The sequence below is a fragment of the Salminus brasiliensis genome, chromosome 8, assembly GCF_030463535.1.
Source record: "Salminus brasiliensis chromosome 8, fSalBra1.hap2, whole genome shotgun sequence".
NCBI classification, from domain to species: Eukaryota; Metazoa; Chordata; class Actinopteri; order Characiformes; family Bryconidae; genus Salminus; species Salminus brasiliensis.
In genome coordinates, this window is record NC_132885.1 from 22,277,312 (window position 1) to 22,298,705 (window position 21,394).

General features: G+C 40.3%; 1 protein-coding gene across 1 annotated transcript; it reads left to right on the plus strand.

Moving 5' to 3' along the window:
- The first annotated feature begins 8,228 nt into the window (after positions 1-8,228).
- Positions 8,229-20,022, plus strand: sec22a (SEC22 homolog A, vesicle trafficking protein). Its single transcript, XM_072686112.1, has 7 exons — positions 8,229-8,351; positions 10,759-10,954; positions 13,080-13,243; positions 14,604-14,783; positions 15,235-15,353; positions 16,699-16,764; positions 18,769-20,022. The coding sequence occupies exons 1-7, from the start codon at positions 8,342-8,344 to the stop codon at positions 18,967-18,969; spliced, it is 936 nt and encodes a 311-aa protein (XP_072542213.1). The 5' UTR covers positions 8,229-8,341; the 3' UTR covers positions 18,970-20,022.
- The last annotated feature ends 1,372 nt before the right edge of the window (positions 20,023-21,394 follow it).

Genomic DNA, 21,394 nt, shown 5'->3' on the forward strand with positions numbered 1-21,394 from the left:
CTCCATCTGCTGGCCGGTTAGTTAGTTTCTTTAGTGCTAATGTGTAGACTCATTATGTGCTTTTTTAGAATTATACTAGAAATGAGATTCTGGTCCACGTTGACATGATTTCATCACACAATTCTCACAGGTTTCTGAAAAACATTTTCATTCTGCAAAACCCCTGTTCTACCACACCCTAAAAAAAGGTTCTGTCCCAGATCCAGATCCCAGGTGACTGTGAAGACCTCTGACGACACTGAGCTCATTGCCATGTTCATGAAACCGGCTGTGGTTGACAACTGCTTTGTGACATGGTGTCATTATCATACTGGAAGTAGCTATTAGAAGATGACATTCATTCATAGTCATGCATGCAATGACTGGTTAATTTGTTAATTTGACTCAAAATGTACCAAGAACATCCTAAAACAAAAAAATTCTTCCATTTCCACCAGCCTGGGCTGTTGCCATCTGTGTGCCTCAGCAGAAGTCAAGATTTAGCAGACCAGGCTATGTTTGTCCTGTCTTTAATTGTCCAGCTTTGGTGAGCCTGTGTCCACTGCAGCCTCAGCTTTCTGTTTTTGACTAACAGAAGTGGAATCCAATGTGGTGGATGGGTTCTCTGAGTTACCGTTGCATTTCTTTCAGCTTGAACTGGCCATTCTGTCATGAACGAGGCATTTTATACAGCAAAAGTGATACAATACTTAGATCCTTAGGTATTAAAAAAATTGATTTGTCAAACCATTGGTGAAATCACATCCCACCCACAAAGATGATGGCCAATGACAACATCTATGTGGGAATTATTCATGAGAGCTGCTGGATTGGCTCCTGTACCTGTTCCATTTTTTTTCTTCTGATCTAACCCTTGGATTGTTTTCCTTCATTGGTTATTTTTGTGTGTGGCAAGTCATCAGGACGGATCAGTGGTTAGTAAACTGGCTGACTGATCACAAGGTTATGGGTTCGAGACCCGGCTTCAGTGCTGCCACTGTTGGGCCCTTGATCAAGATCTTTAACACTCTCTGCTCTAGACATGATGTAGCATGGCTGGCCCTCTGCTTCAACCTCGGCTGGGATGTGCAAAGAGAAGAATTTCATTGTACTGTACAAGTATAATGACAGGCTTATTATAATAATAATAATAATAAGTCTGGTTTGATGTTACGTTTGCCATTTAGGGAAAGGATCTGATACATATCATGTAAATGAATGAACTCTAATTCGACTGGCGGTGTTACTGCAACTAGCTTATCTCTTCACATTTGGCAGAGACAGATAGGCTGCAGGAGACCCCAGATTGCATCTGTACGTGATGTTAAAGGTGATTGCACTTTCATCTGACTTCTAGTCACCTGTGTTCATGCTGCCATCAACAAAACAAACACAACTCCATTCTCAAGTGGAAAAGATCTTCTAAAAGAAGAAAGAGAAGTTTGTCGAGTTTAAAACTTGTAGTATGAATCACTTCTGGCTGATTGTGCTGCTGCCCATGGAGAAACTCCTGCTGGTAAAATGCATGTAATGTCTCAGTGCTGAGAGTGGCTGATTAATGCCTTGGAGAGTGAGCATAGGTACCTACTCCATCAAAATTACACGGAGGAGGACACTGAAGGAGGCGGCTATTCCCTCTCAGCTGGGTGCACCCCTCTGTGCTGAAATTATGGGTGCAAAGGAGGCAAGAAGTGAAAAGAAGTCAAAGTGACTGGGAATTGGAAAGACAAAGCATCATTGTGTGTGTGGAGCAGAATTAGGTCTGGTTAAGAGACGCTGTTTTCACTTCCAGTGATTGGGCTGTGTCCTTGGGTACCTCTGGTGGAAAAATGGGTCTCATCTCTGTGACCTCAAACTCCAAGATGTGAGGAGCTGTCGTAATCCAGCAGACTGAATGATTGCGTGACCAGACAGGCCCATCTGACAGGGCACAAGAATGGACACAGGACAATCTAGCGTACTGAATGATTGTGTCACTGCACAGGACACGGCAGTAGATGGAGCACATCAAGCAATGCCTTCAATTACCAGTTTAACAATGGGTACAGATTGTCTAATGTGTGTTGGATATTTAATGGCAGCATTTGAAACATGGGTAGATAGTTTTATACAACCTTAAGTGAGGGCATCTAAACAGTTATTGGATTGCACACATGGTTATAAATGGTTAACGTTTAAAGGGCCTATATCATGGAAACCCAAATTTTCTTGAAAATAATATATATTGATGTAGTGTGTGAACAGTTTTGTATGTAAGTTTACATATACACGCTCATCATGGACATGCATGCATAATATTCTGTTGTTTCTTTAATCTGTTCTTTTTCTCAGGCAGAATAAGTGTAAACATACATCTGTATTAGAAAAAAACACACATACAGGGTCAGAATATTCATACAGCAAACCTAATACTTAGATGTCCCTTGGCAAGTTGCACTTGACCAGACTCTTTTGGTCAAGCTTCTGGTGGAATTCTGGTTGAATATTTGGCAACTCTCTATTACATTTGTTGGTTTTCCTGGCACAGACCCAACTGCTAAGCTAACTTGCTAACTGTTTTCCACACAATTTACACATATTGTCAATAAGGATAAAGGCCAGGACTTTGGGAAGACCATTTCACAAGCTTGTTAGGCTGCTTGATCCATTCCACAGCCATCTTTAAGGGGTGTTTCAGGTCAAGGTCAATGGGTTGAGGTTATGCTGAATAAATTATCCTTTATTATTGAATGTCTCGTCTTTACTGCTCTAAACATTTTTGTCTCACCTGAACATAAACCGTCCTTTGGGATGCTTTTACTTTGTCCATATGCAGACAGTGATACTGGTGTTGCAGCAGCAGATGTTCCAGTTCATGGCAGGCCTGTGCCTTAGTGGTTCTTTGGTGCTTCTGACCATTTCAACCAATTTCCTCTCCATTTCCAGACCTTTGCCATGTGGCAAACATCAAATTACTTATACTTAGTTACAGTTGACTGAAACAATGATCTTGGAATCTACAGTTGGTCAATGGATGGATAATGGATAAAGAAAATGGATTAAGAAAGGTTGGAAAATGGTTCACACCACAGCACATCACAGACACCTTTACTGTTAAGAGTATACTTGTGATTGGCCAGGATTGAAGAACTCTTCATGCAGCTGTTTGTTCACATATATTGTCCACTATGTGGATTTTGCTCACTATGGGCTTCCTGCCTGTGCCTTCAGACATTAATTGCTCAAAGGAAAATTCAATAAACAGAGTCAGTGGGACAAATTACTCTGAATCGGAGACGTCAAAGACATAAATACACCCCGATTATCTGTTCTGGAGAAAAAAAAGATTTTCTTCTGTTATTCTGACAGCAACAGTCAAAATGATGTACACCACTTGACAAAAGATCCATACAAACTTCTTTTCTTCTCAGTTCCACAGAGATACACAGCACAACAGCTGAAATTGGGAAATCACAGTTTTCGGAATTTAATTGAGTTTTCTAATGAAAGAGCTACGACTTGCCTCTTGTCCTGCTCTGTTCTTCTCTCAGGGGTTGTGTGGTGTGAGCATGTCTACTTCGCACTGTCTCTGTCTGGTCTTCTTCAAATTCATCTGGGTTTTTGTGTGATTGAAAATCAACAGAAAAATCGAAATCATGAATAGAGCAACCGGCTCAGGGGGGGATACACATATAGTGTGTTTATTATAGTCCACTTATTGATTTTACATCTGTCTGCTTCCTTCAAACTGTCTCACAGTTCATCTTTATCTTTGACACAGCGGGTCAGATTCACAACGCACTGCCAGATTTGCTGTGACATTAAGAAGAAACAGCCTTAAAAACACACTTGCGAAACAATGATTACCAGCATGTTTTACTGTTTGTTTGGTATCTGGCCCTGCCGTCTGTTTCCCCCCCTTTTGCCATTAGCGATTCGTGAACCACACCATCCCACAAAAAGGTCAATTTATTAGTATTCCTAAGACCTAATGGTTTAATGTTCGGTAACACAAGCACAGACCCCCCCCCCCCACACACACACACACACACACAGCAGATTAACCACCCTATTAAAAATGACTACTTTTGTTCTGTTTGGACTGAACATTAGAAATGAGATTTGATTTTCTGGAGAAGGATTTCAGAGCACATTAATGCAGAATTTAATACTGAATATTTGAATAAGGGGTTTGAATGTGATTCTGACAAACACATTAAAAGACTGTATATCTGGATACTTTTACTTTTACTTTTAATTTCATATTGCTGCCTCTCTTAGTGTGGGAAGAAAGTTTCATACCACTATAAAATTTTATATTGTATAAAATATAAAGTATAAATATTTTTATACCAGTGGCACACCCTCCTACCACTGATACCTGTCTAATGACCATGTTAAAACCTAAGTGGACCCTTAACTATCTACCACTATTAATATCACCACTATTAACTATCTACTATCTTATGAACAGAGCAGTTCAACAGTATAGATGGTTTGGTAACTTTCATCAATAATGTTTAAATAGTTCTGATCAGAGGAGGATGGGTCGGGTCCCCCTTGTGAGTCTTGGTTCCTCCCAAGGTTTCTTCCTCCAGCTCTGAGGGAGTTTTTCCTTGACACTGTCGCCGTTGGCTTGCTCACTGGGGATCTTTGATCCTTCATGTCTTACGTTATTTCTTTACGTTTTTTTTTTTTATTACTAATTATGTAAAGCTGATTTGTGATGACAAAAGTTGTAAAAAGCGCTATAGAAATAAATTTGACTTAAGGTTACAATATGCAATGCAAAATGGACAGGGTACTCATGTATGGAACGATTATTAGGGGAGAAAAAACGGCAGCAAACGATGCAAGTGCAGCAGCAATGGTGGCTGGAGAGCTTGCAGTGACATATGTAGGCATAGCAATGCTTCATCACTTCCTGTTAGTAGAAAATGAGTTAGTATGTTAACATTTTGTGTACTACCCTGCCAAGACATGCACTATTAAGATTAGTACATAGGACACAACTTATAGTATTGGTGTGTAGTACGTAGTAGCAATTGGGACACAGGCCTGTGATTTTTATTCTGAGGCACCCAAGCAGGCACTGAGTATTGGTTGTTAATATGCTGTTATTCATGTGTACAAATACCGCAGCAGCAAAGAGAAAACTTTATGAAGCTATAAAGCTGAACATGACTACTCATTGATTGTTTTCAGAGCAGTGCTTTTGTCTCCATAAGCCATAATATCACTGTACAACCATCTGAAACACTGCTTCCAAAAAGCACATTTGTATGCTGTCCGTATATTCATTGGTCGGGCCTCTGTGCTGTGGGTTGAAATACAAAATGCATTAAACATTCTGCTTTGCAGTTGACACTTCCAAGAGATCGTTTTAGGCAGAAGGACATTGAGTTTCATCAATCAGCCCCAGAACGCAGAGTCGATTAGATCTACATTCAAAAATGTACCAGCCCAAGATCCTCATACTTACTGAGAAATTGTGTGGAACTGTTGTAGGCTCATTACGACATACTGCAAACTGATTAAAAAGACCAGACGAGAACATATTAACGATTATAGGAGCTTCTCTGATCATCTCCTCTCCTTCTCTCAGTATGATGCAGCTGGAGGATAATACAAATCTATTTCAGACGTTTTTGTCAAGTACAATGAATCAAGCTGAAACACACTAGAAAAAGCAGTGCAAACAAGCCGTTACACTGTCTACCACATCAGTAAATACTCAAGTAATTGAATTTGCTGTAATGATCTCATCTGCTTCCTTAAGAAACAGCATGCTGTAGAAAACTCAAATACCAGATGCCACCAGCGAGTAAGATAATAATCTAGCTCTTGCTTGAGGAACCAGGCCAACAGAAGAGCAATAACAGGTTTCCTTTGACAAAATCTTCCAAAGGAGCTGCACTATGTGTCCAAAAGTTTGTAGATACCCACTCACCCAATGTTTCGTTTGAAATCTAGGTAGTTTGATCTGCAGTAAGAGCCTCTACTCTTCTGGGAAATCTATGCACTAGATGTTGGAAGATGATGGAATACTGCTGTAAAGATTTGATTGCATTCAGCCAAAGAAAAGCACTAGTGAGGTCAGATTCTGATGCTGGGTGATTAGTTCTGGATCTCAAACGCAACTCCACAGCCCAATGCTGAAGGCTTTATACCCCTCCAGCTGATGCTTGACATTGGGTATGATGACTATAGGCTTGTGTGCAGCTGCTCCAGAGTGTGGCTTTTTGTTGGGAGTTTTCTATGAAGGTTATACAGGCTGTATGGGCTGTACACCTGTGACAGCATTAATGTAGCTGAATTTTCAAAAAAGGGGTCTGCATGCTTTTGGATATATAATATAGCGTCTCATAAATGACGCCACCTCCATTACAACAAACAGAAGAGACGTCTTTTACCAAACCATAAATGTAAGTTTCTTGAGTTTGCTAAATGTCTCTGAAAGTTGTATAGGAACCAGTTCCTTCAGTCAGCTGAGACAAAAACAGAGAGTGAGTTTCGGCAAGAAATACAAATGCAATTGGTTGGGAGTGATCAGGGTCAAGGTCATGCAGTACAAAGTCTCATCACCACTGTGAAATACAGTGGTGGATATCTGACTTTTTTTATTATCATTGTGAAGACTTAGTGAATTGTAGCAGTCACTAACAGTTTCTAAATAATAAAAATAGTAATTAAAAAGTTTCATTTGACTCATCTCAATAGCGGAACCATTTTAGGGCTATACAGAACTGATTTACCATGGACTAATACAATATCGTCAAGGATGTCCTTGTAAATGAAAAAAGATCCATTTATGCTTTATATACAACCTTTGCTTTTACTAAAGAACCCTTTAAGAAAAAACTTTAAGAGTGCACCTGGCAGAAGGAATAACACAGCTTACCTCAACTTCACATTTACTGGCATCAAGACATTAACAGTAGATTATTTAAGTCTTGTAAATTGTGAGGTGGGGCCTTAATGACCTCCAGTGAGACTTAGGTGCCCATGACCCTGTCGTCAGTTCACTGGTTGTTCTTTCCTGGACCACTTTTTGTAGGTACTGACCAATGCATACCGGGAACACCCCACGAGACCTGCCTGATGTTTTGCAGATGTTCCGACCCAGTTGTCTAGCCATCACAATTTAGCTCTTGTCAAAGTGGCTCAGATCCTTATGCTTGACCATTTTTCCTGATTTTAACAGATCATCTTCAGAAACTGACTGTTCACTGCCTAATATTATCTCTCCTCTTGACAGATACCACTGTGGACGAAGATAATCAATGCATAGCTTTTCAAACACACCAGGACCGAAAAGTGTAAAATAGTGGATTTTCTAATGCTGCCTTTTTAAATTGTATATATTTATGTTGGTATCTTTATAAAAAATGTTTTTAAAAAATGGTAAAATTGAAAAGTTGAAATGAAAGGAGGTTATTTGGCCATGTTGGCTATTTGGCTTTTAAATAAAATGTGTAAATGTTTATGTATTAATGTTTTTAAAGAATTAACATAGTTGCATTTTGGGCTCCATGAAAAGATATTACACTAGGCCCCACCTGCCTAACAATTCTGCCAACATACTCAATTAATACATTTTTAAGACCCCTGTCAGTCACAGGCCCTTGGGATCCTCCTAACGTTTCCCTCTTATACAGCAGCCCTGGTTATAAAGTTTTAGAGGTAGCTATCTCTACCTTATAACTCACTCCCATTCACACACACGGCCTCAGAATAGCTTGGGCCTACTTGAAGCCCTCTGGCCACAACACCCACACTACAGTCTTCATTGTCCGAAATATCAAATATATGGCTCATACAAAAATATGTCTGGTAATGTCTACTTTGTAGCATTTTGGCCTCAATAAAAATATTGTCAGGGCTGTTCAGCATGTGTATCATCTTTGAAAAATAGAGGAAAGCAGAAAAGGGAACTACAGATGTGTGTGTTTAGTTTGTGGCTGTGTTCAAAACTGGTAGCTGCCTCGATACCTTTGCTGTCTCATAAGTCCGTGTCTTAGACACTGTGCAGTGTAATGATGAAGGTCTCTTTATCCACCAAGGTTTCCACAGCTTACTGTTAGCTTACGTGTTAGCGTTTAGCTGTGTCAGCGTTTTTCACTCGACAAGACGAGTTTGAGGCGTTCAGGATACTGAACTGTCATTCAGACGTGACTGAGTGTCTTCCTGACTCAGAATAGTGTCTGAGTAGGCAGCGGTTGTCATGTTTGGGACACAGCCTTCTCGGCTTTTCCGCTCTTACCCATAATGCCCGTTGCTCAGCCACGTCAGCGCTCGTCCATGGCTCCATCCTCCCTCAGCGGAGCAGACAGACACAAACAAGCGGACAAAATGATGCGTATGTCGGGACTCAGACAGATGCATGTGCAAAAGTGAGTACCGTTAATGCGGGACACGTCTCTGCACAGGTCGGCCGCCTCCCTGCTCCTGAACGCGGGTGCTGGCTTCTGTTTCGGGCCTGTTTGTTGAGATGGGGGCTCAGATTAGACCACACTGAGAAGCCTGAGGAGGATGAGGAGCAGGAGGAGGACTGTCACTGTGCAGACAGAGTCCCTGGATTGGGAAAGGCCATGGACACATCGTATTATCAGCGTTAGACAGTGAAGTGTTTAGCAAATAAGAGAATTTTCTGAAAGACCCCTTTTTTGCTGACTACAGTGGGAGGGAGCTGCCAGGTGCTAGCTAGCTAGCAAGCTCTCCTGTTTTAATAGCTTGGTGTGCTGACTTTGCGTAGTGCTGCGGATTGTGCAACGCGGTCACGGTGTTTACAAGAAATGATAATAGCTAGATAAACTGCATAGCAGTCGATTAAATGACCTTCAACAGTTTAAATGCCATCAATCGACCAGGCTTGACCAGTGAGTTCGCTAGCTAGCTATCTAGCTGGTTAGCTGGTTAGCTAGCTACGTTACTCGCTGCTCTCCAGGCTCGTGTTGTGTGTGTGTGTGTGTGTGTGCTCGCTGGTTGTTGGACAAACTCTGTAGCTAGAAAAGCTGGTGTGGTGTTGGAGGTTGGTGTGCTGTCGGTGTCTGTCTTTCTTTGGTTGGACGTTGGTTTTCTAAACACCTGTGGTACTAGTTTTAGGAAATAGACTGAGCGACGCTGGACTGATGTAAACAAGAAAGCTAGCACTAGCTAGGCTAGCTAATTCGAGGCGCTACAGGATGGTGCTGTCCGCGGTACTGACAAGTCCTTTCTTCAGCAGATTAACCTCACTGTTATCGATTCATTAATGGACTTATTAATTAATTAATCGATTAATTAATGGTTATTCCCAGCGGGCACGACATGGCACATTTGGAGTTTCCCTTTAGCACAATGTCATGGCATGACCAGCACAGACAAACCCACTGACGTTAAAATGCCGGTGCTCTACTTGTATGCATTAATACAACAGAAAGACAAAAGTATTGAGACACTTACACATAACACATACAGGAGCTTTTGACATCCCATTCCAAATCCATAGGCATTAATATGATTTTGGTCCACCCTTTGCAGCTGTAACAGCTTCCACTGTTGTGTATGGCTGTTTGTCCAGAAGAGCGTTTGTGAGACACTGGACACTGATGTAGGACCAAAGGGCCTGGCTCACAGTTCTTGTTCATCCCAAAGGTGTTCCATGGGGTTGAGGTTTGGTGCACTAAGGCACAGTCATGCTGAAAAACAGAAAATGACCTTTACGCCTAGGTGGAAGCGTACAGTTGTCCAAGATTTCTTAGTATGCTGAAGCATTAAGATTTCCCTTCACCAGAACTAAAGGGCCTATAGGCCAACCTCTGAAAAACAACCCCATAGCATTATCCCTCCTCCACCAAACTTTACTGTTGTTGCGATGACTTGTCCATCAGACTGCTAGATAGAGAAGCGTGATTCATAATTTTACAGGACAGTACCACTGCTCCAGAGTCTCGATGCTCTGTGGTAAAAGGCATGCATGCATGCAGCTGCTTGGCCATGGAAACCCAGATGTTGTGCTGATGTTTGTGCTGGAACTCTGCAGTTATTGAGTGAGCAGAGCATTGGCGGCTTTCATGCACTATGCTCCTCAGCACACTCTGACCCTACACTGTAACTTGTACGTGGTCGGCCACTTCATGGCTGAGTGGCTGTGGATCTTAAACGTTTCCACTTTCTTAATAATACCACTCACAGCTGATGGTGGAATATCTAGAAAGGAAAAAACTTCACTGACTTGTGCATGGTGGCATCCTATTAGAGTGTCACGCTGGATTTCAGTGAGTTCTTTATTCTCTAATGTGTGTAAAGGCAGACTGCATGGCTGGGTGCTTTATATACCTGTGGCACTGGGACTGAATAAAACACCTGAATTCAGTGTTTACGAGTGTCCCAATACTTTTGTTCATGTAGTGCACAGTCAATTTAATTTTAAGAAATTAAATTAACGTTTGGCAGATATTAGAAGTTATAGTAGTGAGAAATGCAAGTCTGGATTCATTGGTGGTTCCGTTGAGTTAAGGGATGAAGAGGTTAATATAAGTCTTTCTAGAGGTTTCTTAGTTAATCTTTTGCTAATTAAGTATTTCTGATGTTTCTAAAGGATATGTATGGTTTGCAGTTAGTCAGTTAAGTCAATATTAATTATTTTTAAGGCAATATTTATCAATATCAATATTTAACTCTTTTTCTGCCAAAATAAATGGTAAATTAATTGATCACCAATGTACTCTACAGTGACTGCTCTCATTGTACAGTAAGCAGTGCCTGTTTAACGTGAAATGCTCAGTGCTCATGGCATGCTCTTTCAAACTCTCACAGGTTTCTGCTGTAAGATGTCTATGGTCCTGTTTGCCTCAGTGGTGCGGGTGAGGGACGGCCTGCCTCTCTCTGCGTCCACTGATTATGAGCAGGACAAAGGACTGCAGGAGACCAAGAAGCATCTTAAGGGCTTGTCCAAAAAACTCAGCCAGTTTCCTGACCGCTGCTCTCTCAAGACTGGACAATACAATGTCAAGTAAGTGTTTGTTGTAAATTAGCTGTTTGTATGCATCCCAACACTGGTGTATGTATTGTTTTGTACAGAAAAGTGAGAGGTAAACAGTATGGTTGTAGGTAAGGTTTTAATAAAGTGACAGCAGAGGCTCTAAAATTATTATGTAGTTGTGATTATGGGCCCGTTTCTCTGCAGACTAGTGATAATCGCAGCAGCAACATGACAGTGGGCCTTAAAGTATCTCTGTAAAGTGTTTTAAACTCAAATACTCTTGAAAGGACACTGTTTTTAGGCAAAGAAAGTCTTTCAGGTGCTTGGTTCCACTGTTGGTATCCGTGGCCAGTGATTTAACACTGGTGTTGCAGTTTAGTCCAAGACAGGACTTTTTCAGCATCTGTGAAACTTGCTGTAAATATGTAAGTAGGTTTTGAAATGACACCAGAGCTACCATGAATTGACTTAGATGGATACTACCCTCATTTATTACAAGTGTAAACAGAGTGTTTTCTGTGATTGGATTCCGTCAGACAAACGGAAATATGCCTGATGGGGAAAAAAAACGTAATATGACTATTACTTGCTATGGATCTTGGCTCCTCTCTCTCCCCTGCTTTCTCTCTTGTGTTTGTGAGTTCTCACGCTTGTGTTATGTACCAGTAGATGAGATCAGTATTACAGAGTTGTTTCCCTTGCAGTTTAAATAGTTCTGTGTGTTTTCTGAACCATCTGTTGTTCCACCACATTGTACAATCCCAACCGTTCCCTGAGTCTCCTGGAGCAGAATAGTTTTGATGAGAAATCGTTGTTTACAGGAAGTGAATTATGGAAATGATGTATGTGTTGGTGTGTTTGTTACGTGGGAAAGTAAAATCGAAACTTTCCGGGGACACATTTTATTGACAAGTGTAAGCATAATCTGTTAAAAGTATATCCAGATGCTATCTGGTTACAAAGCGCATGTCAATGCCAGGTGTAAACATGCCCACAATCTCTTTACTAGCAGTCATACCATATTTGCTGTCAGTTAATCACAGGGAGTTAAATGTATTTTAATTTATTGTAATCAAATATATAGTTTACCTTTCAAATATCATTTATCTAAATGGCTTTCTTTGGCTAGATGGTGACATTACCAAAAATCTTTACTGATTGTCTTATTTTCTGTAGAAGTCCCGTAGAGCCACATGACTTCATCACAGGGCTGGTAGTGTACTAGTAGATAGATACTGTTGTTTGTCATTTTGTTATTTTAATTTATATTTGATTTCATTTTGAATAAATTAAGCGATTTAGTTCGGTTTATACATCTTGTTTAAGTAGTATTCAACACGTGCACCATATTCAGGCATAGCCGTCTTAACAGTGAAGGTTACCTTTAAAGGGAGTTTTCCTAACTCTTACAATATAAGATGTAAACTTGTGTCCTTGTAAGTGAATTTAATAGAAAGCAATAAGTTGTTCTCTGGTGACATCTCCTCTGTGTCTGGGTGCGAAGTCGCTCAGTCAAAATAAACAGCCGCTCTTGAAAGGGAGCAAGGTGGAGTGGCAGCGCATCATTTAAATCGGCAGCTAATCCAATGCAAGATTTAAAGTCCTCTTTCAGCAGAGGCTAACACAGATGTATGGCTCCTCCGAGGGCCTTGAGGGCACCCGTTTTGAAGACTGGCACTCCAGGCGGCTGCTATTCATCACACCAAACTTCATAAGCAGGCACAAACGAGTCGACTCCCCCCTTTCCCTCCTTCAGGGGTGTGAGTCATGGAATTGTTTCATCTCTCGAAGGAGACCTTAATGCAGAGAGATGCAGTGACAAATTCTGGCCCATTTACTGTGAGGCTGTCAAGCTGCCTACGCTTAAAAGGAAGGTAATTGTAGCAGAGTGAGTAATTGATGAATAGATTGGTATGGAGAGGTGTGTTTCTGAGAAGTGTGGATATGAACTCGTGACTCGTTTAGAACTGTGGGGAAACTTTGTTACATTTTTGTGACCTTCCAACGTCTTCAACGTCTCTTTGTCACTGTGGTCATGAGGCAGTAGCAGGTCCCGTTTCCACATGGTTCTGCCCAACATGTTTTCCAAGCTAAGACACATAATTAGATGCTATGTATTGGTGGGAGATTAACACCTCTTGTATGTATCCCCCAGTTTTACAAGTTCTCTTGGAGTGGGCTACTTGATGGTATGCACAGAGAACTATCCCAATGTCTTGGCGTTCTGTTTCCTGGACGAGCTGCAGCGGGAGTTCATTGTCACATATGACACCAAGCGCATTAACAGCGCTGTCAGGCCGTACTCCTTCATCGAATTCGGTGAGTACCCTGAGAGAACTTGGACGAATTACTTAAGAAATGTGTTTAGGAAGTGCTTTTAGAAAAGAGCACATCTACACATACTTTTAAAAGCCACAGAGCACCTATTGTGCCAATCCCAGTGCATATGAGCTTCTGACATGACCTGGAACCGGAAAGCCATAGGACAGCTGAACACCCTTTGCAGGAAAACATAGGACACCAGAATTTTTGGCCTGCCCGTTTATACACTGTACAGTATCCAAATGTTTGTGAACACCCCCTTCTAATAAATGAATTACTTTAAGTTGAGTCCATTGCGGACACAGGTAAATACACACACAGCTTGTCTAGTCCCTGTAATGAAGCATTGCCTATAGAATGGGACTCTAGATAGAATTGGCACCAGTGAGAGCCATTAAGCTTTGGAGAAGTGGATCTTTGGAATGACGGTGCTCCATCCAGTCCATGTCCCTGAATGCAATCAAATCCTGCTCCAAAAAAGCAGGTTCATTTTGATAATAGGATTTTGGAAGAATCTATGAATGAGCAGGTGTCCTGATACTTTTGTCCATATAGTGTATCTTCAGATTGAACTACCTCCAGCCCATCTCAACACTCAAAACATGAAGCAAAGTATTTTCCTTGCCATTTGTCAGTCACTGATAGGGGTGCCTAGCTGTCATTAGACCTATTCCAAGCTTCAGTGAAACCCTAATATGGTTTCTACAAATTTCAGTCCATGATGTTGTCACACACTCAGTGTCTGTATGCCACCATTTCTAATAACTGCTATAATTATCCAGATCTGTGTTTCAGTATTTCGTGTTCTCAAAACACTGATTTTAGCATGCTGCTTGACTGTAGCTGTGACCCAGCGCTTGTCAACAATGTAATTTGCCACCACCTGTCAAGCTTTGCACATCATATTGCATATCACAGTAGTAAGGCGACAGTCGGTGTGCCACCCCTGGAAATCCAACTTCTATAGCCAATGTGCCATTCAAGGAAATGGTTTACTGAATTTTCCCTGCAGTCTATTCTATTTTTTTAAACACAGCAGATATCGTTACTGTTCAGTGAAAAACATGGATCTCAAAAATGGTGACTTAAAAAAATGCTTTAAAGTATCTAAAGTAATTTAGATTGTTTCTCTTGGTCTGTTCATCCAGAATTATTTACATATTATACAGGACAGTTACAGGGTTCCAATGATGGAGAAAACTAAAAACAAGCAAAAAAGAAGACACATGGTTTTCATTGGACAGCAGGGACAGTATTGGCCACCATTGTTGAACTGAATTAATTTGTTTAGCTGCAAATATATTCTCATATATTAATATGTATAATTAGCAAAATAATTATTGTCTTTTTCTGATAGACAATTTCATTCAGAAGACCAAACAGCGCTACAACAGCCCACGGTCCCTCTCCACCAAGATCAATCTGGCTGATATGCAGACAGAGATCAAGCTGCGGCCTCCATACCAGCTCTCTCCTGAGGACTTGGGCTCCATCAATGGCTTCTCCCACAACACCACTTCCAAATACAAAGGCATAGGTACTGACTACCCCTCATCATCTATCTCTATTTTATTGAAGATGTAGAGATGCCTAGAAGCATGGCTTAGATTGTGGGAACTGGTACACATTTGTTTTTAGTAGTCATTAGTTGCTGGAGCTTTTTGTAGGAAGCAATCCTGCATCCCTTATTCTCTATGGTCCTGATTGACTAGTTGCACGGCTGACCTCATTGTATTACCATTCAGTCTAAAGTACGCAGTTGTGAAATAGTTGTTTTGTTTGACTGTTAACATTTAAAATGTGCATTTTATTAACATTTCAAAAAACCATTTCTCTGCTTAATAGTTCAGCTCCAAGATATGATGTGCTCATTGTCACAATATCATCAGTCTCGCAGAGAAGGTTCATTATGTCTGGTTATTGTCTGGAAATGTGTCATTCTGGTGCAGTGTTCTTGTTGATTTGGGATATTTGTTTTGACCCTGCAGCTCCTCATCAAGTATTAGAGCCTGTCACCTTGTCAGGCATCGTGGCATGTGTCCTAAGTGTTTTGTGTGGCGCTCTCAATTTGCTGCGGGGAGTCCATGCCATAGAGAGCATCTTGCAGGTAAACTCTTTGTTTAAAAAAAAAAAGACTAAACAAAACACAGGACTTATTTTTAGCCCATTATATTGTATTGTGGCATACCCCATTAAGGTGGTGATTTAAACAGGTTTTCAAAAAGTTATCTTAATGGCAAAACCCAGCCCAAATTACTTGGCGCAGGTAAGTGAACGTTCTCAAAGGGGAAAGTCTGAATTTCTAAATGATTTATTCACTGTGCATTACAGCTTATTTCTTATGACCTTTTATTAGTCATCTTTGGGGTCTGTTATGGGAGTATAACTAATAATTGCATGAATAGTTCTAATAGTGTTATAATAAACACTTTGTGACCACCCTGTTATGTAGATTATATAGTGCTGAAATTAATGATGAGTATAGAACCTCTAGCTCCTGAAATGTCCATAATACAACAGGCAAATCTAACTCTTGTATGGAACAAATGCTGACTTAATAAGTTGTTGTTTTTTGTTTGTTTTTTTTTTTGTTTTTTTGCTCCGTCTGAGTTGTAAATTGCCTCATTAAATGCTTTAGTGTCTAATTAGTGTGGAGTATAACCTCACTTGTACATGCACTTCTTGAAGTATTAGTGATTTATTGAACCTTTTAATAGCTCTAAGTAAACTCACCTGGCACTACCTGGAACTCACATGAGTCAAAGTGCTGCCAGATACACACCACTAGCATAAAATAAAAGAATAATTCCTGTTTAAAACTTTGCATAACAGGGTGGTAAATTGTTTTAGTTGTAATACTTCATGACCGTGTAATTGAGTGATTTTTCACATAACAGACATCCCATTTTGTATTGTTCATAATGAATTGCTGTACTGTAAATTACTGTATAGTGAATAAATCATTTAGAAATATCTAATTCAGGCTTCACTGAACAAAGAATGTAACTTTCGAAATAACTGTAGAACCTCGCTGTACTGATAGGATGTGTGCAGATGCCAAGTTGTGATCATTGGTGATGGTTTATACAAAAAAGGGGACCAATAGCCTGAGGGCCTTATCTGCGATGCAGTCTTAAGTTCAGTTCTTATTTTTTTTTTTTTCAGTGTTTCAGGTTTTTCGATACTGAGTTGAAATACTAGACCCCTTCCAACTCAAGTATCTTCAGGTGCAACTCTATCTTGAGTATGTAGGACATACAAAGTGCTTCTTTGTTGCTATGTAAAACAGTTGCGCATTGCAGTTGATGATCCAGCTCTTCTCCACTTCCAGCCATCTACAGCAGCTTAATGCATCTAACCATTTAGCGCAGGATTTCCTGCTGTAATTTGTCCATGCAGCATAATTCCTTAATGCGACACCCTGACTCCTGTTTTTTCTGCTCCATCCGCAGAACGAGGACGAAGACTTTAATTACGTAATTGCCTTTTTCCTGGGTACGGCAGCCTGTCTTTATCAGGTAAGAGAGAACCGTCCATCAGACACTCAAGTGACTTACTGCCTGTCTGTCAGCCTCCATTTCCATCAGTGTAGAGAAGAGGAGCGGGAGCTGCTTTTACCCACTCTCAGTGAAAAGAGTTAGGAACATCAATGATGCATCAGTACTCGAGTCATTTACATTTTCACTTCTTTCAGGAAATGCATGCTTTCCAGACTGTTTCTTGGAGGATGTACATGGTACTATAAATGTTTTTCTTTTGTTTGTTTGTTTTTCAAAATGTTGAAGTGTGGCCTATAGGTAGCATTAATGTTTGCAGATGCAATTGGCCACATTCTCGGTAGCTGATAAGCATGGTTGCGACAGCTTCTCTGTCCTCCAATGCTGTGCAGCGGGACACACTGCATACTTGCCACAGAATTGATTTCACAGCATTGTTCTACGAGGACGCTGAGATGCTCATCAATGCTGCACGGTCGATACTCTGAAAAGATGGTGACAGGCTACGCTTATATCGAAGGAAGAGTGTTCTGGCCTTCAGCATTTGAGGCTGGTGGTGGTGTTGTGTGATAAAGAAGAGAGCTCTAAGTTGTTGCAAACTGGTGGTGATGACATTGGCATGAAATAGGGAAAAAACAAAAAAGAACTGGTTTAAAAAAAACAATTTACAATTTTTTCACAGGGCTGCACCCTCTTAGTAAACTAGCTGACAGTTGTAGTATTCTTGACTAATTGTAATTTATTTTTAGATGTAATTCATCATTGAAATGACACACACTGTTTGCTTTTACTAAACGTATTGTTGACGTATGTCACTGAGCAGTTTATTTGTAAAACTGTGCTAACATTAGGCTGGCCTGCGTACTGCTCTCAAAACATCCCCAGTTCTTTGTGCCACGGATTCCATAAGATGCTGGTTCTGGTCCACGTTGACCCGATTGTGTCACACAGTTCCTACAGATTTTTTTAAGAGCTTTCATACGGTGAATCTCCTGTTCTGCCACATACCAGAGGCGTTCAACTTGTTTCAGATACAGTGACTGAAGCTCCTGTGTTGGAAGTAGCCATAGGAAGACGGAAATTGTGGTCATGAAGAGATGCACAACTGTTGAAGAGACAGGTTGGGTTTAGGTCTGCATGAAATTGGCTAAACTTACCTTGCAATTTTTGCCAAATATATTGATATTTAAAAAAAAATAAAATGAAATTTTACCAGAATTCACCAGACGTTGATTCAGTGATTCAGCATGTCATGATATTAATAATGCACTCCATTTACAAGATTATAATAATCTGGTAGGTATGTCATTGCAAATGACAACTGTGCCAAATTTCCTTTTGTATTAAGCAGCAAAAATGTTGACCCAATGTAGCCCATCCACATCAACGGTTGACGTGTTGTGCATTCTGAGATGCTTTTCTGCTCACCACATTTGTGGTACAGAGTTACTGGAGCATTTCTGTCAGGTCCAACCAGTCTGATCATTCTCTGTTGATCTTGCATCACCAAGGCATTTCCATCTGCAGAACTGCTGCTCACTGGGTGTTTTTTTTTTTTTTTCTCTAGTCTTGCAGAATAAACTTTAGAGACTTGTGCTGAAAATCCTAGCAGGTCAGCAGTTCTAGAAATGCTTAAACCCATTTGTCTGGCACCAACAATCATGCCATACCCAAAAACACTGATTTCAAAATCATATTTCTTTTTCAGTTCTGTTGGTTGATCTGAACATTACCTGAAGCTGCATGTTCACGTGCCACATTATGGGCTAAATGTGCATAAATGAGAAGGTGATCAGGTCTTCCTAATAAAAAGTTCTCAGTGAGGGAATATCAAGGGCAGTGTTTTTCAATACTTTATTATTGACTTATTAGCCTTTTTGGAGTCATTTGTTGTTGCTTTAGCCCTAAGTCAGCCTATTTGTTGGCTGAGAACGTCAGAAATCTTGTCAAAATGTTGAGGAATCATAATCCTGCAGATCGTAATCCTGTAACATTTATGTGTCTCTCTTTCTCTGCTTTGTACAGTGTTACTTATTTGCATACTTTTCGGTCTGGAGGAACATCAAGTCCTTTCTGGCCTTCGCTTTGATCTGCCTATGCAACATGTATCTGTATGAACTGCGCAACATGTGGCAGATCCTCTTCCATGTGACAGTGGGGGCCTTCATCACTCTGCAGATCCGCCTGAGGCAGCCACAGGGTAAAGCTCCGGACTACAACGTCTGACAACACACCAGTCCTGCTCCGAGACCAGTGATACTCACTTGCTCACACACTTTGTCCCTAGGACATTGAATGACAGTGGTGTGTGTATGCGTTTGTGTTTGCTTCACCATATGTTTTGGACTAAAGGAATCTTCTTTCAGTTAGACTCTATATAGAGGTGGATACTGACAGCTCAGGGGCTGTGGTAAAGTCTTGCAGTGTGAGGTGTCCTGTTTAATTAGCTCTGGTTATCCTAAACTATGTGCATTTGTTTCATTGAAGGACATAGGTTTGCATATACTATTACAAATATTGGAACAGTAGCTATTTATTTGTCTTTTAGCTTCTTGACATATCAGTTGACGTTGACATACTGTTGACAGGCCATTTTCATGGGGTTTAAACAACCTCTTGTGATTATATATGATTGTTAAAGCTGACAGGCAAGTGAGGAAAATACATTTTGGCTCCTGCTGCAGATAAAGTGTACCAATGCCACACACAGATGAGTCTAAGCAACCATTTCCTTTTTGTATCACATTCATTCATTCATTCATTCATTTATTCATTCACTTACACACACGCAGCCCAAGCTTCAGTGTGGTGCATTTCATATACTTCCAAGCTGCTTCCATTAGTCATACAGACCCCTAAAGCACGTTCAGCCATGGTTTGTGTGTGTATGTGTGTCATGAGCATCATGTGTTCCGCTACAGCTGTCTCTGTAGTCTCTCTGCTGGCTGCAGCTTCGTCGGCTGCTGATGGATTCCTCTGTCCTCCAGCTATTTTCACGGCAGAGGAGTGGCCTGCTGATATATAGACTGATATATAGTACACCTCAAGCTTTCAGCTGCCTAACCTCACTGAGCCCCTACTGATGTGCACCAGTGCCGGCGAGCAAAGCCCTGACAACTGAATGAACGGATACTGTTATATTTATGTACTCGTTAGTCTTTGCCTCCAGATTGCTCAGAAGAAACAATGTTTGACAGATGACTGATAGTGGTGTTGAATTTGCAGGCCCTTCAGTAAAGACAAGTTTGACTTTCTAAGAATATAATGTCATTTATTTCATCCCTGCCTCAGTGTTTGTTTATTGTGTGTTTTTTAAACCATAAATGCCTTTTAATATATCACAATAATAATAATAATAATAATAATAATGGTGGACTGTAATGAGCAGGTGCTCCTCTGTAATTTACGAAAGATTTTATATCAGCCGTTTCCTAACAGGATAAAATGAGGTCTTTTATTTAGCCAGTCTCTATTGCAGTAAATGGATGTGTTCCATTATAGCATTTAAACTTAATGGAGAGTGGGCTCATGTGTTGCCGATGTTTTAAAATGTATTTAAACGGGTCCAAGTAGAACATGCTTTTGCTCATATTCTCATAGCAAAATCTAACTTTAACAGTTACCAGGCAGGTATTTCTTAAGGTGACTTTTTATTCCATAAAATGAACCTTTTTAATTGTAAGTGGTTTTGAATTACAGAGTTGTGTAAATTTCATATTATTATTATTATTAATAAGCCCTTGAAAGCTATAAATAGCACCATAATAATGCATGTAAACAAGTAGAGCTACCAAGATTAAGGTCCGCATGGTGGCGTTGCAGTTGTTTACACACACTCAACTACTTGATAACTGAACTGCTAAATGCACTGATAGATGTTACATAAAAAATTAGAATGGAATAGAGCTGCTTTTCTTTTATCCAAATGTTTGGATGCAAAACTAGTTTTAAGGTCTAGAAGCAAGGGTCTATGCAGAATGATCTCCTTTAGATCATTTTCAGCTTATTTCAATCATGCATGATCAGCTAAGAATGGTTTGGTTTTTGGAAGTGTGGCTGGAGCTGAGCTAATGTAGCTAAAGTAACTGAAGTTTATAACCACCAGGTTCACAGCGTGAAACTGCATGCTCAACTATGTGCATTTATTCATACATGCTTACATGCATGCCTTCATTCAGTATTTATTAGTAATTGTTCTTTGATTTATAAACAGAAAGTATGTGACTGGGGAGGAAAATGCTCAGTTGCGATTTTCACAACCCTGTTATTTTCACCTCCGTATTACTAACTTATTAACTTATTCACTATATAGTGTGCTACTTTGGTGTCTGAAAACATAGTGCAGGATGTTCAGTGCACTAGAACAATCCCAAAATACACTACAGTATGTAGTTTTATGGAAAACCCATAATTCCTTGTCGTGTTTGGTTTCAAGATTCACACGCAGCTTCTTTAAGATGTTCAGATCTGCACCAACACACTCTGCTCACACAAGGTGTCTGAAATCGATCACTACCTTCACCAATTCTGTTCCCTATAATAGTGCTTTATGTAGGGGTCTGGATGTTTACATGCAGGGGATAGTAAATATGGCCCAGTTTCGAACATAGCTATGGTGATTTTCCTTTAATGATAACTCATCAGAAAAGTT